Raw genomic sequence first — 17,005 nt, 5'->3', positions numbered from 1 at the left:
CCTGCCCTGTCTCAGTTTAAAACCATTTCCCCTTGTCCTAGTGCTATCCACCTGAGTCTTCACTCAGTCCAGCCCAGACAGGCCAGGATTCGTGCATCCACGCTCCACAGAAACTGTTTGCAAACCTGTTCCCTTCTCCAAGCACAGCTGTTGGTTCCACACACCGCAGTGCGCTGTGCAATACCTCCTTCCAGCGCTGTGAGGCAGCCCAATGAGCTTGTGGCTCTGCGTAGAGCACATTTCTGCTTCCCTTCCCCATCGGGAGCTGTCTCCACCGCTCTCACACACCCCACTCCCCGTTAGGGCTGTCCTCACTCCACTGAGAAATCTCACCCATAGGCTGGGAGAGGGAGTGGGACATCGCCGAGCCATTCCTGTCCTGGGTTCAAGGGCAGAGCACACCCTCACCGCACTCACACCTCCCCCTCTTGTGTTAGCTAAATATTGCTTGATTGCCTCTCTCCTCCAGGTTGGGGACTGTTTGGGTAGGATATTCCGTAGAGGAGAACCCTATGTCTCCCGTACTCCCGTAGGTGTTGCGCTGTATTTGGGCCGGGTCCAATGGTGGCAATCTGACGCAAGGTTAAAACGTTTCCATCACTGCTTTCAGAAGAGGTTTCTTTATTCCCCCACTGTCACGGTTTTTCACAGGAGTTCCGTATCAGAACATCATGAAGTATGCTGTCAGAGCTGTATGCTGTGAAGCTGCAGTTCTTGGGGTCGATAGGTGGGAACTACTGTTCCCAGCAGCGTTGCTCATCCCCACATGGTTTCTGGGGGGAAAGGAGGTGATGTAAGCACGGCCCTTCTGGCCACACTGCCGTTCCGCAGCGCAGTTAGGAGGACAGCTCTCTCCCATTTGTTTGATTTACTACCCTTGATTCCTTTTATATCGTATTCTCTCCCATTCCTTTGCTTTTTCTAGTACGTTAGCTTTGGATCAAAGAAATGGATGCGTAGAAACAGGTATTCTTTATTAGCGGCACCAGGAAGAACTGGGGATATTTCCACCATAAGTGCTTCAAAGATGACACGATTCTGAGTCCGTTGTATTTCAACTGATAGTACATATTCATCAATTACCTGTGAGGCAATTAGCATATACCACAGATAGTGATTTATGAAGTTCCCAACCCTTTATTCCATGGCCTCTTTTACTGTCTAGTGTCCTTTTAGCAACATGACAGTCCAACCGACAGCCTTTTACTTCGTCCAGTGGTCTTCCTCGCTTGCCCGCCAGATGAACTCTAGTTTTGTCTTTAATTCCCCATTTGTTTCGTCAAAAATATTCCCCTCTGATTTCTGAAACAGGAACCTCAGGTCTGCTCCTGGCTAATAGCTGGCAGCAGATGAAGGACATTTCCACACGTCTGTGCTGGTTCTGAAAGCAGTTTTATTCTGCAGGATGAGCACTGGCTGCAGCATTCGTACGTTCTGCCTGGGCGTGGAGCAGCGTAGGTTGGGTTAGCTGGCAATGAATGAGATTTTTCTGCTGAAGTCTGTGGCCTTCATCTGTAACCACAGAGCAGAAAGAGAATGAGCCCTTGCTGGGACAGGAATACCAAAACGTTTATAATGTCTTGTTCTAATGATGGTCCTAAAAACCCAGCACAGGTGACGGGCCACAGACAAAGCAGTGAACGTTGCTGATTTCCAGGAAAAGAGGAAAGGAAAACAGCTCTTGGCATAGAGGAACACCCCCACCCACGCCCAGAACCCCAGGCAGCAACGAGCGGTGCAGCAGAGCTCTGGTCTGGCTGCGTCCGGTGAGGAAGGGACGCTATCTGTACGGAGCTGGTCTGATGAGGATGAGCGAGGATTTGCAGTCCCCTTTGCACAGGCTGCCCCACGTCATGCCGCCCTTGAAATTCAGCCGCACGGAATAACAGGACGAAAACCACCACCCGCCCCCAGAGCGGGATGCACAGTTCTTCCTTGAAGCGTCCTGATCCCGATCCTCAGCGGAGAATTTCATGTTGTTGTGCATGTTACTGGGATTGTCCGAGTCCATGGCATCCCCTGCTGTGCCTGCGTAGGAGCCCAGCCGCAGCCGGTAGCCCTGGGACTCATCGTCCAGACTGAAGAGGTTGTACTCTGCGAACCTGATGTTGTTGGAGGCATCCTGGATGACGAACCTGACCTGGTAGACCTTCTGCTTGGCGATCTGGTGGATGTACTCGGTGCCCAGCCAGTAGTCGCCGCGCACGTTCCCAAAGCCGTACTTGTAGGTGCTCCAGGACTCGGCCCAGGTGATGTCTGTGTTGTGGCGGTTCCTCTGGATGACCGTCCAGCCCCCGTCCGTCACGTTCATCTCGCAGTACACCACGATGGGGTGGAGCCCTGAGGGCTGGATGACGTAGACGCCGCTGGGGCTGCCCGCAGAGATCTCACTGCAGTCCTTGGGCCAACCTGCGGCAGGAAACAGGTGGTTTTACATCTTACCTGACACAAGGAGACGCTGAGAGCACTCCTTGGTCGGCTCAGACCAAGGAATGGCAGTGGGGTTGGTGAGAGCACTGCAATACCCATGGAATGCTCCTTACTGTTTTTCTTCAGAGCGCTTGTCGAAGTGTTGGAGAAGGTTTTCTTGAAAGTGTTCAGGGTTTGTGCAGGCACGGAGAGGCCTGGGGCGGCCAAGACCAGCACACAAGCAGGGAGTAGAAGGCACTGGGTTACTAGAAAAAGGAAAAGATGTAAAAACGTTGAGACATGAGGTGGGAAACCCCCTGGCTGCAGCACTCACACGTGAGACGCAGGAACACACAACGTTCACTGTGCTCTGTGCCAGATGGGGAGTGAAGGCTTCCGCTGCTCTGCCCAAGGGGTGAGCAGCTTGCCCTTTCCCTGTCCCCAAAAAAAAGCCACGCACGAGGCAGGGTCGGGTGGAGCACAGCACCAACAGCTGACCGAGCCGAGTTTTCACAGGAAAACGATCCTGGACCCAAAGCAGGACCTGACTGGGGTGCAGGGGAGCGCGGCCCTCTGCGTGCGCTGATGCCCCCGATCCCCATCGGGGCAGTGCTCAGAGTCTCTCCCGGTGCCCCGCAAGGAGCCCTCCCCAGCCCTGCACTCACCCATGGCTGCGGCACGGGGCTCCCTCTGACACGCAGAGCCGTGGGGCTGCAGTGGGAGAGGCACTTGTAGGGCCCTCTGCAGTGGGTGGGGGGAGCGCGTCTGACCCACGCAGCCTCCGTTCTCCTGGGGGTGGGAATCAGAGCGAGTTCCCTTCTGGCCCTCAGAAAACACGACCTGAGAAGAAAGTGATCGTGGTGCCTGGCACACAGCCGCAAAGAAAACAACGCCTGTGCCTGCCGGAGTGCTTGGAATGCTCTCCGCTGTGAGTGCTCAGCTCCTTGGATGAAATTCCTGCTGGGAACGGCGTAGCCGAGAGCTCTGAAGAGCGCTGCCTTTGAACAAACACTTGGATGCCAGTCCTCATCCAGCGGGGAGAGCAAACTCCGGGGACTGGAGAGACCTTGAGTGGTCACGGTGAGAATGGAGGGCACCCGAGGTGCTAGGAACTGGACAAATCCGTGGGTGGATGGGGTGGGACACAGAGATCTAAGCAGAGGGGATTGGAGGGTACATAGAGGGGGTGTGATTTGCGTGTAAGGTATGGCAGGGGCTGAGGTGTGCATGGAGGGCGGTGGAGGAGATCCGAGCACACGTGGATGGGAACTGTGGTGTTGCAAAGCATGAGCTGGGGACAGAGAGGGGCTGTAGCTGCCCTTCTCCTTTCCCCCTTCTGTTTGCTTTCCTCCAGTTTTTGGATGCTTCTCGCAGGTGCCACGGTCAGTCAAAGCTGATGGGGAGTGGCCACGCATGACACCCGCCAGCCCCCCAACAGCTGTGGGTGCATTCCTCAGCGCCCGGGAACTCGTCCACATCCAGCTTGCACCGGTGTTCCCTGACCTGATCCTTTCCACCTTGCCCAAGTCTTTCCCAGCAAGCCCACGCTTTCCCTGCCCTTTGTACTGCAGGAATTCTCGCCGTGGATTTCCTATTGATGTGAGCTCCTTGTGAAGCAGCACTGCTCCAGAGTGCCCATCCGGGAGAGCGCACGGGGCGGCTCAGAGGCGGGGGCAGTTTATCACGAAGACAAGGAGCCCACGCACCTATCAAATCAGTTTAGGATTCCAGCTCCTGCACTTCAAGGATGTCTACGTGCCTTTGCACAAGTGCTTCTCAGCGCAGAGGGATCTCAGTGCGGAGGACGAGATGCGGCTCCGTGACTTGCTTGCTCCATTTGGGAACAGCCCCAGTGCGTTAAGCTCCATGGCAGCAGCAGCAGTGGCGGTGCAGCCCTGTCCCGGGCCACTCTGAGTTCTCAGAGCATGTCACCACTGTGCTGCTGCCTTTGTACCCGAGCAGTGAGCTGGGACAACGGGCGCTCCCTGGCTGCGCAGAGGGCTGGACCCTCTGACACACGGCTCTCCTGGGGCTGCACACAGCGGCTCCTGCCTCTGGGGGGTTGAGTCATCTCCTCCTACCCCATACCTTCTCTCTCCCAGAAATAAGAAAGACATTATGATTATAATTTGTAACAAAAGCAAAGGCAAATTCTCCCCCACTCCATACAGGCAAAGAGTCAGCGTAAGGACCCGGGAGTCTCCGCTACACCCCATGGACAATGCACGATGAGCAGCTGCTGATGTTTCGGCCCTCGGGGGAAAGATCCTGGTGTAAGTCCACATGAATCCACACTCCCTTTGGGGCCCTGGTGTCCATGGGGTGCCCGGGAGTCACTGGGGTCTGGGAGGCTCCGAAGATTTTCGGCAGCATCGCCAGGAGGCCCTAGGAGGAGTTAAGAAGGATGGAGAGAGAGGCAGGAGGGGAAGGGAGACCTCATATCCCCATCTGTTGGAGGTGAGGGAAGAGGGCTGTGGGGCAACTGTGGGTCCTGGGAGCAACCTAAGGGATCTAAGGGTGAAAGTATGGGGACTTGAGGTCGTGGAGACAACTGAGTCACATACAATGCATGTAAGCAGGGCCCTAGAGGAACTATGGCGATTCTGGGGAAAATGAGGGAAAGTGACAGGGTCTCAGGGACATTAAGGAGTCTGGGGGAAGCAGGGAGCTGTGGAGAGGTTCTGGGTGTGAGTGAGGAGTCTCAGCATGGGTCAGAAGGCGAAGGGAGTCCCGGGAAAATAAGAGCTCTGTCAGGCAGGGAGTCACAGCAGTCTGTGCTGCAGGGGACATCTGGTCCCCTCACATCTGTAGGGATTCCTGAGGCCCTGGGACTTCAGGGGGATTTGGGAACCTGATGCAGGTCTGTGAGGGACCCCAGCTGCGGGAACGGTGAGTGCGGCAGGTCAGGAGCGCTCACAGCAGCAGCAGCAGCAGCAGCACGAGCCCGACGAAGCCAAGGACCAATCCCAGCTGCAGGGATGTGGTGAGGTGCAGGGGGGCTCTGCCCCGGGGCCAGCGCAGCACAGCTCTGAACCGGGCCTGGAGCCCCTGCTCGGCCTCCACGCTTCCTCCCGACACTGCAGGGACCCAGCCAGGCATGTGGGGAACTCCCGCCAGCAGTCACACACCCCTGCAGCCCCTTCAGCTCCTGCAGCCCCTGCTCTGGCACAGACTTGGTGGCTCCCGGAGCCCCCACACACCCCATTGCCCCATGAGGAGCTGGGGTCAGGGAACACCTGCTCCACTCTCTCCTCTCACCAGAGCCCCAGCCGTGCAGAGACTCTGCTCTCGCGTAGCCCACCTCCTCCCACCCCCTGCACCCGGGGATCCCGGGGTCCCTCTGCACCCCACGCTGCCCCGCAGGCTTCCGATCCATGCACACCGTTGAGGTAGAAGTACTTGCGGGCCAGGGTCTCAGAGGCGGCCCCCAGGCGACAGGCGATGGTTCCCAGAGTGGGGTCCTGCACGGTCAGGCCGGGCGGTTCCCCAGCGCCCCTCTGCAGCTCCTCAAACAGCGCCAGGTCCTGCGTGCGTATCTGGGGCGTGGGGAACCCGGCCCATCGGTGCGTGCACGCAAAGGCACCCGTGTCACACGCATACTTGTCGCGTCCCCACGTGCTCCTCGTGTCCTACACTCACGCACGCGCATCGCACCTCACGTCCCACGCACGCTGCTCACGTGCCAACACGTGCACGGCTCACTTCCTTCACAGAAGAGCACGAGAAGCTGCACACACACAGTGGCCCACCTCGCGCACGCTCACCCTTCGAGCGGGTGCTCCCCTGTTCCTGCCCCGCGCTCTCACACGCGCTGCTTACAGCGCGCACCCGCCCCTTACAAGCAAGGCCCCCGCAGCCGGCAGCGCCGCGCCGAGCACACGAGCGGCAGCGCCCCGCGCCCAGGCCCCCCGACGTCTGTTCGCACTGCACGCGCGAGCTGCTTACGTCCTTGGCAAACATCCACGTAACCTGCAGCTCGGGAGGGACGGCGAAGGGCACGTCGCAGCGCAGCGTGACGGCTTCGTCCTCGTGGACCCACACGTCCTGAACTGGGAGCGCTGCCAGCTGAGCTCACCTGCGCTCACGCACCCGCAGGAGCCGCTGCGCCTCTGTGCGACTGCAGGTGCTCGCAGCAGGCATGGGCAGACACGCGGCCTGGGTAGCGACGTCCCGGTCCCCGTGCCCCCTACCTGGACAGTCTACAGGGAACTGGCAGTCCACGAGGCGGCAGGTTGAGCACTGGAAGATGCGGGCGGCCGGCTGGTGCCCTGGGAAGGAGGTGCTTGGCAGTGTCGGGGGAGGAAGGGAATCTGGGGACGGGGGGATGGTAAAACACGAGAGGCACTCACCGCAGGGGGGGATGCAGGCAGGAGCTGGTTGGGGGAAGCATCGTTAAACTGGGGATCGCGAGGGGTCCTCATCCCTGTGACGAGCTGTAAGGGCTCAGCCCTTGTCCAGCCCTGGAATGGAGTCCCCGGGGGTGCCCCCAGGAAAGGGATGCCCAGGGTGGAGACCTAAAGGGGTGTCTGTGTGCCCCATGTGGGGAAGCTGGGGGGTGGAGTCCCAGGGTTCACATGGGTGGGAGTCCTGGATGGGGGTCCCTGCTGGCCCCATACCTTGCTCCAACTGGCTCAGCTTCACCCAAATAATTTGGATGGCTTCCCGCAGAGACACCTCAAAAGGCTCTGGAGGCTCACAGATGTCCATGTCAGACAATGCTCCCCCCCCTCCAAAATCTTCCAATGTCAAGACTCGTGTCCCCACTCATCCCACACATTCCCCGTGCAACTCACCTGGATCCCATAGATCCCATATACCCATCCCAGACTTTCATATGCCCCTAAATACCCCCAAAAAGCACCAGACCCTCTATACCCTGAAACCCATATACCCTCAGGATTCCCCAAATATGCCCTTATACCACACCCCAAATCCATACATCCTATATTCCCACGGATCCCCATCCAAGTCCTCTGAGTCTCGTCCCCTGTGCCCCGAACCTCCCATACGTCTCATCCCTGCTCACTCTTGTCCTTCTGCTTCTCCAGTAAATGCAAGGCATCCATGACGATCTTCCGCAGTGCTTCGCTCTGCCCTGCCCCTGGGACCACAACAAGGGCACTGGGACCAGCACATGGTCAGGATTGGAGGCTCGAGGGTTCCAGTAAGAACTGGAGGAGGGTGAGGGGCTGATTCCCGGAGTCCTGGTCAGGGCATAAGGGTTCTGGGAAGGGTCAGGCATCCCTGAAGATCCCCAAGATCTTGGGTAGCTCTGGGAGTTGCTGGAAGTCCACACTGTATCCCTGCCCAGGGCTGGGATCCATCCAGCGTTCCATGGAAATCTGGTGTTCCCAGAGATCCCCGGGATCCATATCAGAGTTGGGAGAGTGCCAAATGGGGCTGAGGGGTGCCTGGGGGAGTCCACTTCAAGACTGGGGAGACCGTGGCATGCTTGAGGGCCCCCAGAACGCTCATCTGAGTGTCCCATCTCAAGATGGTGGCCCCTAGGGTGCCGGTCAGGACAGGTGCCCTTGGGCAGAGGGTCCCATTGGGGTGGGCATCCCTGGGGTCTCACCACCCACCCACAGTGACGGGGGCAAGTGGCACAGCAGCCTCTGCGAGGGCCTCCAGGCAGTGCTGGTGCTGGGAGTCCTGAGAGCTCCTGGCCATCTCACGGCAGAGCCGGGCCCACTGAATGGGGGGCCCAAAGCAGAGCAGGCAGGAGTGCAGCCCCGGAAGCCAGGGCACCAGGAGCAGCAGGAGGGGCACCCACCGCTGCTCCATGGTCCCAGAGCACAGCACTGGCATGCCTGGGTGCCCAGGCAACGCGGGTTCCGAGGTGGGGCCCAGGCGCCCAGGTCACCTCCCGTGGGGATGGAGATACTCTGACACGTGGCTTTTGGAAGTGGAGAAGGAGCTCTCCTCATTTTCACCTCCTCAAATTCTTTGCCTTCAGTCCCCACCAATATTACCTGATGTCTCCAAACACCCTCTATCTTAACATTTTATTTCCGCCACCCCTCCCACCCCCCATTTCCTATAAGCTTATTCCTTGTGCACCCTCAGTCCAGGCTCTTAGAGTCTCCAAATCCCAGCTAGTGAAATCCACACAAGCTCCACTTTGGGTTTGGTGCCCAACTGTATGCAAGGTACCTACATAACTTCTGAAGTGCTCGGTCTCTGGAACGGTAGGAATTGCTTCGCGTTTGGAGGCAGCGCTCATTGCGCAGCGTTGGAATGCTCCTGGAACTGAGCTGCTCACGTTTCACATTTTGTGCTGAAGTATAAATCCCAGATACTGCAACACAGAGGAATATTCCACTCCAAGGTACAGAACAGAAACCCCAGTTACCATAGGAATGGGTAACACTGAGAATCTGAAAACAACTTACAAACAAGTAGGTACGGAAACCAACGCCAGGTTTCACTGCAGAAACCTCAGTAAAGGCGTAGAGAGGGAACACAGACAAGGCCTGGAAACACCACGAAAATGTGGAGCAGTCACTTCCCAACACCATTTTTGAGATGCCTTAACAAGGCAGGTGCAACCTGCGGGCCCTGGCAGGGATCACTGGGGCAACCCTGTGTTTGTGGTTGTGTCTTTAAACACGGGCTCATGTAAGTAGACTTTTTACCAGATCAGCATCAGATTCTTCAGCCACACGTTTGTTCTCAACTGACCGGCAGCGTCACCCTGCGGACACGTGGTCAGCCCTTCTGGCTGCTGGCCATGCATCTGGGACTTGGACAGAGCCGGATTCTCATGTTCTGATTGGAGTCTGGTATGCTCTTCCTAACAGCAGGTCACCCTCGGCCCTTCCACAGCCATTTCTGTGGTTCACACGTTACGATCTGCTGGAAAATATTCTGTAGTTGTCTACTTAATGCTGGCCCAGTTTGACCTGCTCCAGAACTCAGGATTTAGTCAAATATTTGAATGAAGCGCAAAATAAAGCAATAAATAAGTTACTTTATCTCTTCATAAGCACGCAGACTTTTTGTTGTTAACAGAAATCAGTCTTCAACCCTTCCCACTCATCACAGAAGCTCCTGTTGCCCCCCACTGTGGGCAGGGTCGCCAGTGTCCCTCATCTTATGGAAGGAGGAGGGTTCAGTGCCCCCGTCTCCCATCAGAGTGAAGGGGGTCTCGCTGCCCCCAAACACAGGGGGGCTCTGGGGGTGGGTTCTGCCCCTGGCCCCACCCACAAAGCATTAAGAGGGACCTTGGAGGCAGGGGGGGAAGCTTTGACAGATCCTTCTCAGATTTCAACTGAAAACTACCCAAGGGGGGCATTTTGGGGATCTTTATTTTGTAAACGACCATTTCTGCATCTTTTTTTTTAACTTCTATATGAAGTGCTGTGGGGGGTGCCTTACTGTGGGGGGAGGGCGGCTCTGGGGTTCCCGACTGCCGGTGCAGGTCCCTGGGGTGTACTTGTTGGGGGGCTGTGTCTCAGTGTCACCGCAACCTGGGCGGATGGCCCCATCAGCGGCCCTCTCCCACCCCTCCCCACCATGGTGCTGAACCCTGTGGCTGCCCCAGACCCTCTGTGTAATCCCCCTTGTTCCTGTTCCTCCCTGACCCCCCTCGGCCACAGCGTTTTATCGCAGTTAGGAGGCATCAGGACTGTTCTGCGTTCCCTCTCGCCCACTGAAACATTTTGTACCTGAGATTAAATTAAGCTGCACAACTCTGTTTCAGGTTGAAAACGGAGTGTTTGGGGGAGGAAGGGGCATCTGTGTCCTGCTTTGCAGGGGACTGGAATGACGGCATCACGTGGTGACAGCGTGACCACCACAGGAGTTCTACTGGGGCTGCGGGGATCACAGTTCCGGTGGTCATTTCGCATGGCTGGCGTCCATCACCAGTTAGGGCACACGAGAGATGCACAACACTCAGGGCTCCATCCCACGGTGGGGCCATCAGGAGCACAGGGCGGCAGCAGCGTCGCGCTCCACCTCGATGGACACAATGTGGTGCCCAGGCACCATGGCCAGGCCCAGCACACGCGGCTCGCTGCCCGGGAACGCATCTGCAGAGGACAGCAGCCCCGTGTCAGCCTCACCGCCACATCCCCCTCCCCACCATTTCCTGTGGTCCCGCTCCCATCGCCCCCGGCACCTCCATCGCCCTCCCCATCGCTGCCCCCACTTCAATCGCTCCCCTCACCCCCATCAGCCCTCGAGTCCCCACTGACCCTGCGGCCCCAATTCCCGCCGTGGCCCCGTACCCGCAGCCTTCAGGAACTCCTGCGCGGAGCCGAGGATGATGTTGGCGTCGCGGTCGGTGCAGAGGAAGGCTCCCACCAGTGTGCGCCCGTCCGACATGCGCACCCGCAGGCTGCGGTTCAGCAGCGCCGCCAGGCGCCGGGCGCGGGGCTGCGGCCCCCCGGGGAGCTGCACGGGGAGAGCCGGGTCGGACACGGTCCTACAGAACCTCTGTAGCACCCATAACCCCCCAGACGTCCATGAGCACCCGCACAACCCCACAGCGCCCCTGCGGCTCCCAGGACCGCCTACTGAACCCCATGCCCTCTCCGTGCCTCGCCGGCCCCCTGGAGCACTCCCACAGCCACTCCTGCAGCTCCCAGCAACGCCTGCACCGCTGCCGCAGCACCCCTCTATCTCTGCACCTCGCATGCAGGGCCCCTATTCCCACTATCCATAGGGGATCACCTATGGGACCCCGCAGCCCCCACACAGCTCCCAGGACCCCAGCAGCTCCCACACCGCTACCACCTCTACAGCTCCGCGACCCCACGGACGGCCCGGTGCCCACCCGCACCCCCCTACGGCCCTCTCGCAGCTCCTACAGCCCTCCTGCAGCCACCCCGTAGGGCCCCGCGGAACTTACGGACCTACGGCCTCCGGCACCCCCATCCCGCCCCACAACGCCCCAAACGCCCGCCCCGCTCACCGCCGGCTCCGCCATACAACCGCACCGCTTCCCGGCAGCTCCCGCGCGGCGGCGGAAGGACGGCGCTTCCCGGCATGCCCCGCGGCGCCGCCGGGGGGAGGAGTGGTGGCGGCTCCCGGATCAGCCAATCAGGAAAGGCGCTGCCAGCCGCGTTACCATGGAGACGGCATCGCTTTCCGGCGTCGTCATCGTTAACGGCGCTGCTTTCCGGCAGCGTTGTCGTGGCCGCGGGTGGCGGAGCGGTGGTTCTTTTCCTCTTCTTCCTCCCGTCGCTTGGGCCGCGTCTTTTGACCGGGGTCGGTGCGCCCCACCGGGCGCGAGGGAGTCCCCGTATGGAGCGGGGGTTCTCGGTCCATCTTTTGGATGTCCCGGTGCGGTGCTTTTGTTTTCAGGGACCTCCGGAGCTCGCGGCCGTTGTGGAACACCTCCATCGCTCGGTGGGGCTGGGAACGCCATGCTTGGCCGCGCTCCTATTTGAGGTCCCTTCGTTCACCCTGGGCGTTTCGGGGCTCTTAGCGCACCTCCTGCTGTGGCCTCACCCCCTTTTGGGATTCCTACAGGGGGTGCCGTTAGGCAGCCCCAAAACCTCTGCAGGGGTTCAGGTACCCCCAGATCTGAGTGTCCCCCCCTCCCTCCCGCTTATGGGGGTAGTTGTGGGTCTGTAGGGGGTGTAGTTGACCCCGTCCTCTTTTGGGGGTTCCCGAGTGTGTATGTGGGGGGTGAGGGGGCAGTGGGGCCGGTGCAGGGCAGGATTGCCCTCCTGGAGCGATTCAGGGTGTGCTTTGGGCAGGTCCTGCTGTGCCCCCACCTCGCCCTACAGCAGAACACGGGCCCCAGCGATGCTGCCAGGCTGCACCTGTCCCCACAGCCCTGCCTCTGGCTTTGTCACGATGCTGGCTAAGGTAGGGGTCTCAGGACCTCCCTCAAGAGTCCACCAATGCCTCTGGGCAGCCCCAAAGCCAAAAGGAGTCCTCAACCCCCCCGTGGGGGACAAGACAAAGGGGGTTCATTTATAGAGCTTTGAACTGGGTATGAAGAGGTGCGGGGGTGAAACTGGAGTCACTAGAAATGAGCCTGTGTGTAACATGCCTGCTCTTGTGGGAAAGGATTGTGCTTGTAGGATCCCACAGTCTTGTGTCTTGGTGAAGGAGGAGGGTCTCACACCTTTTTGCACGATCAACACAAGAGTTGGTGTGAGGTTGGTCACTATGGAAACACCTGAGTATGGTCAAGAGGTGTTAGGCCTTCTGCCACTCAAAAGGTGGCCCAGCTGAGGTACATTTACACTAATGCATGCAGCATAGGTAACAAACAGGAGGAGCTGGAAGCCATTGTGCTGTCAGAAAGCTGTTATGTAGTGGCCATCACAGAAATGTGCTGGGATGACTCTCACAGTTGGAGTGCTGTGATGGATGGTTACCAACTTTTGAAAAAAGATAGGCAAAGCTGGAAAGGCCGTGGTGTGGCCCTCTATGTTAAGAAAAAAATGTGAATGTCTGGAAATTAATGATGGTGATGATAGGGTTGAGAGCTTAAGGATGGGAGCCTAGGGGAAGGCTGAGATACTATCAGAGCTAATCAATTGGAGAGAATCTGTGCTGCAAACTGGATCGTATGTGATGGAGAGTTCCCCAGAATAATGAAAAGCCAGATGTGACCCTACTGAAATTGTTCCCATCTGTGGAGTTGACCAACAGCGGTGGGCAACCCTCTAAAAACCTGGTACATCCCAGAAATTAGAACCTTTCTGTGAGACGTGTGTATCTGTTGGAGATATGCTAATTATGGTCACTGGAACAAAGATAACTGATGTGGTGGCTCTTCTATAGGTTCTAAAACGGCACTGCAAAGGCTCTCCTTTCTGCCCTCCCCCTTCCCCGTTGTCTCCCCTGTGTCAGCATTCCCTCAATTCTGCACTGCTTTCTTTGCCCCCCCCAGTTCTTCTGCCCTTCTGCTGCATTTGGTGGCCTCATCCCCTCCCATTGTATCCACCAGTAACATGTCTTGGGAAAAGTGGCACGCTGTGGGAAAATGATATGTTCTGGTGAATAAATAAACACTTTGGTGAGAAAAACACTTCTTTGGGGGGAAAAGATATGTGCTTTGGGGGGGGTGAGGGGGGGAAGGTGCTTTTTGCAGGGGAATAACGCGTTATCATGGAAATAAGAGGTTTGGGGGGAAATAACGATTTTGGGAGCAAGTAACAGGTTTGGGGGGAAGTACTCATTTGTGGCCTGGGATATCTCCAGGGATGGGGCACTCACTACCCTGGGCAGCGGTGCCAGTGTCTCACTGCCTCTGGGAGAAGAATTTCCTCCTTATATCTCATCTCAACCTCCCTTCTTTTAGTTTGAAACTGTTGGAAATATCGAAGTAATTTATCAGGACAGTATCTCTGATAAAAGCAGATTTTATTCACAATTGCAATGGTGGGTATCCTGCAAGCAGGAGCACACAACCGAAACACACTGCAGCCTTATCCCCTATCTCCCGTTGGCAGGAATCCCTGCCGTTTTCTCACTGATGGGGCGCTCCAGGTCGCAGTTGGCCCTCTGCTGGCTGTCCCCTGGGAGCTGGCAGCATCCGTCTTTCTGTTTCTCCAGAGAAGCAGCAGTTGTCAGGCCATGATCTACCTGCCACGTGTCTGCCAGGTTGGTTTGTTTCCTTTCGCACAGCTCTGGGTGCAGGTGTGTGTCTTGCAGCCTTTCCTTTTGGATGCCCACCATCCCCCAGCGGCTGTGCAGCTGATGGAGAGCCTCTGCATGAGGCCCTGTGGCAGTGTAAGGCTGAAGTGTGGGGAGAGGACGCAGAGGTGACAGGCAAGGGGGATCTCTCCACTCAAAGAGGGAAGACGTAGGTTAGATGAGGGGGAAATTCTTCACTCAGGGTGGTGAGGCCCATCCCCCCCTTCCCCACCACCTCCTTTCAGGCAGTTGCAGGGAGCAGTGATGTCTCCCCTGAGCCTCCTCTGCTCCACTCTGACCCATCCCAGCTCCCTCAGCCGCTCCCCATCAGACCTGTGCTCCAGACCCTCACAGCTCCGTTCCTTCTCTGGACACACTGCAGGGCCTCCATGCCTTTCTTGCAGTGAGGGCCCAGCACTGAACACAGCACTGAGGTGTGGCCTCACCAGGGCCGGCTCAGAGGGACGCTCAGCTCCTGCTCTGCTGGTTGCACTACTGCTGACACAAGCCAGGATGCCGTTGGCCTTCTTGGCCCCCTGGGCACGCTGCTGGCTCGTGGTCAGTGTGTATCAGGTCACACCCCCACATCCTTTTCCTCCATGCATCTTTCCAGCCATTCTTCCCCAGGCCCATAGCACTGCATGGGGCAGTTGTGACCCAAGTGCAGGACCCGGCACTTGGTCCTGTTGCAGCTCATCCTGTTGGCCTCAGCCCATTGATCAGCCCGTCCACATCCCTGTGTGGGGCCTTCCTATTCTCGGGCAGATCAATGCTTCCTCCCAACTTGATGTCATCTGCAAACTTTCTGCAAGTGCACTCAATCTCCTTGTCCTGATCTTCAAGATATTAAACAGGTTTGATTGTCCTGCGCATGCTGTGTGATTGCACTCAATCTGCTCTATGACCTTCCCTATACTGTGGTCAGGCTCATGGGCCTATAGCTCCCCAGATCATCCTTCTTGTAGATGGGCATCACGTTAGCAGTCTCCAGTTGCCTGGGACCTCCCCACCTCACTAGGACTGTTGGTAAATGGTGGAGAGCATCTTGGCAGTCACCTCTGCCTGTTCCCATCCATCCCCACAGATGGGTGGTGCAGCAGGTCGCTCACTCTTTTCTCTCAAGTCATGGGGAGTTACTCTGCTCCCACCCCTGTGTTCCAGCTCAGAAGCTGAGTGCCCCAAGGATAACCAGTCTGTTAAAGACAGAACTAAAGAGGGCTTTAAGAATGGCCGTGCCATGGACAAGGAACTCCTGTGCAGTGGCAGTGCCATGGTGCAGACCTATGACCATGTCAGCCTGGGCCCAACACCCAGCCATGTCCTGCAGTGCAGGGCTGTGGTATGTGTGGGGTGAGGTGCAGGGGCAATAGGCTGGTGGGTGGGACACCTTCATCCCATGGAGCTGTGCCCCCTGCCCACAGGGAGCAGCAGCCCTGCGTGCCAGGAGCCTTGCGTGCCAGAAGTTGTGCTTCACCCTGTGCTGCAGGAGGTGGAGCAGCATGCAGCCCTGTGCAGTGCTGCCAGAAACAGCCCAGGGACGGCCAAACAGAGATCTGTGTTCTGTCAGCGCCAAAGCAGACTGCTTGTAGGAGCTGACAGGCCAGTTTCCTGCAGCCTTTTGGCACAGGCATAAAGAAATATAATCATAAGAGGTGTCAGAATTTGTTTTTGGAAGCGCTTGTGTGTTGGGGAATGCTGAACGGCAGAGTGAGGCAGTGTGTGAGAGCAGGTGGTGCTCAGCAGTTTGGTGGCTGACTCATATCCATTGCTCCCACTGTCTATTTCCTTTGTATTCATCTGTTGTCAGCTGAACGGGAAGAAGAAATGCAAAGTCTTTATCTGCACATCTGCATTTGTGCACTGCATTTGTTTCACGGAGAGTACTGGATAATTGCAAAAGAGTATTACACACTTGTACAATTGAGAACTAATTGGTATGAATGTGTCTTTGGTTTGCTGTTTAATTGGAGCCAAAGGCAGTTTGGGGAAGTGGCCAAGGTCTTGGGAAGGGATCTGATGTTTTTCTTGTTTAAATGTGATCTGAAAAACTGTGGTGTGGAAACCTGATGGCAAGGCTGTCTGGCTTTGGCATCTGCCTTTTGCCTCCTGGTGCCAGCAGTGCTGTTGCACTGCAGGAATTCCCATCTGGGCTCTTGGCAGAGGCAGCAGCAGCAACAGCTGCACTGAGCACCGTGACAGTGGTGGAACTCTGCAGGCAACTCAGTGTGCATTCAGTGTAAGGGCATCATTGTGTACGTGACTGGCCAGAGAGATCTCTGCAGGGAGTGTCCCAGGCCATGGTGTCAGAGGTGGCTGTCAGCTGCGGAGGGGGAATCATGTTAGAAGCACTGGATGGCAATGGTTGGTTAGAAGCACTCTTTTAGATTTGATGCAGGAAAAAGTGCTGTACCGCAGTTTTTGAGAGCATTCTTTCTGTTACGCAGGCCTCGCTGAGAAACTGTGGCAGAGGATTTTGTGTGCTCTGTGCTCTGCCTGAGCACTGCCAAACAGGCTTTTCCTCAGCCGTGGCATCCTTTTCCCTTGTTCCTATTAGCATAGGCCACCAGCAGTTGTCCTGAGTATGGAGCACTGCCATGAGCAGCCATCGGTCCTGCTGCAGGCCTGGAGGGCGCTGGCTGTGTTCCCCAACCCCCCCAGCCCCATGCTAAAGTTGTGTCTGTTTATCTCCACCAATGAGAGCACCAGACCACTAGAAGCCTGCAGGCCAGGAGGGAAGCCTTTAATCCTCTAGCCATCTCGGCCTTCCTCTGGACCTCCTTGTCTCTAACCCCTCCCATAGGTGTCTAAGTCTGTACACCTCTGCATCTTCCTTGGTGCCTGAATGCCCCTTGGCCTCCCTCCAGCTCTCTTGGCCCCTTTGTCTCAAGACTTCTAGTCCAGCTTTTAGGCCTTCAGGCTTCTTGGGCTGTAGGTGTCCAGACCTCGAGGTTCGAGGGCACTCAACCCCCAGGTCCTCTTGGCCTCTGGTCTTCTA

The 17,005-nt window shown here is 57.3% G+C and overlaps 2 protein-coding genes across 29 annotated transcripts; both read right to left on the bottom strand.

The window, feature by feature from the left end:
• Positions 1 to 953: 953 nt before the first annotated feature.
• LOC104916430 (fibrinogen-like protein 1-like protein) lies at positions 954 to 4,372 on the bottom strand. 2 transcript variants are annotated; one of them, XM_085240724.1, is made up of 3 exons: positions 3,075 to 4,372; positions 2,526 to 2,675; positions 954 to 2,409 (listed from the first exon to the last, which is right to left on the bottom strand). In XM_085240724.1, exons 1-3 carry the CDS (start codon positions 3,076 to 3,078, stop codon positions 1,781 to 1,783), a joined length of 783 nt encoding a protein of 260 aa, XP_085096850.1. In that variant the 5' UTR covers positions 3,079 to 4,372; the 3' UTR covers positions 954 to 1,780. The 2 variants fall into 2 exon arrangements, with proteins under 2 accessions (XP_085096850.1, XP_085096851.1); XM_085240725.1 differs by having other exon boundaries at positions 2,544 to 2,675.
• A 142-nt stretch (positions 4,373 to 4,514) lies between these two features.
• On the bottom strand, positions 4,515 to 10,750 carry SPACA6 (sperm acrosome associated 6). Of its 27 annotated transcripts, none has more exons than XM_085240717.1 (12): positions 10,608 to 10,750; positions 10,077 to 10,442; positions 9,091 to 9,261; positions 8,567 to 8,707; positions 7,436 to 7,510; positions 7,026 to 7,094; positions 6,759 to 6,782; positions 6,600 to 6,677; positions 6,355 to 6,458; positions 5,792 to 5,945; positions 5,327 to 5,486; positions 4,515 to 4,794 (listed from the first exon to the last, which is right to left on the bottom strand). In XM_085240717.1, exons 3-12 carry the CDS (start codon positions 9,143 to 9,145, stop codon positions 4,743 to 4,745), a joined length of 912 nt encoding a protein of 303 aa, XP_085096843.1. In that variant the 5' UTR covers positions 9,146 to 9,261; positions 10,077 to 10,442; positions 10,608 to 10,750; the 3' UTR covers positions 4,515 to 4,742. The 27 variants fall into 27 exon arrangements, 22 of the variants coding, with proteins under 22 accessions (XP_085096843.1, XP_085096830.1, XP_085096826.1 ...); XM_085240704.1 differs by having other exon boundaries at positions 5,261 to 5,486; positions 5,809 to 5,945; XM_085240700.1 differs by having other exon boundaries at positions 5,261 to 5,486; positions 5,809 to 5,945; positions 6,600 to 6,782; positions 9,091 to 9,264.
• Positions 10,751 to 17,005: the final 6,255 nt, after the last annotated feature.

The sequence above is a fragment of the Meleagris gallopavo genome, chromosome 21 (assembly GCF_905368555.1).
Source record: "Meleagris gallopavo chromosome 21, MGAL_WU_HG_1.1, whole genome shotgun sequence".
Taxonomy (NCBI): domain Eukaryota; kingdom Metazoa; phylum Chordata; class Aves; order Galliformes; family Phasianidae; genus Meleagris; species Meleagris gallopavo.
Note: the sequence above shows the minus strand (reverse complement) of the source record. Positions and strands in the feature narration are given on the sequence as shown.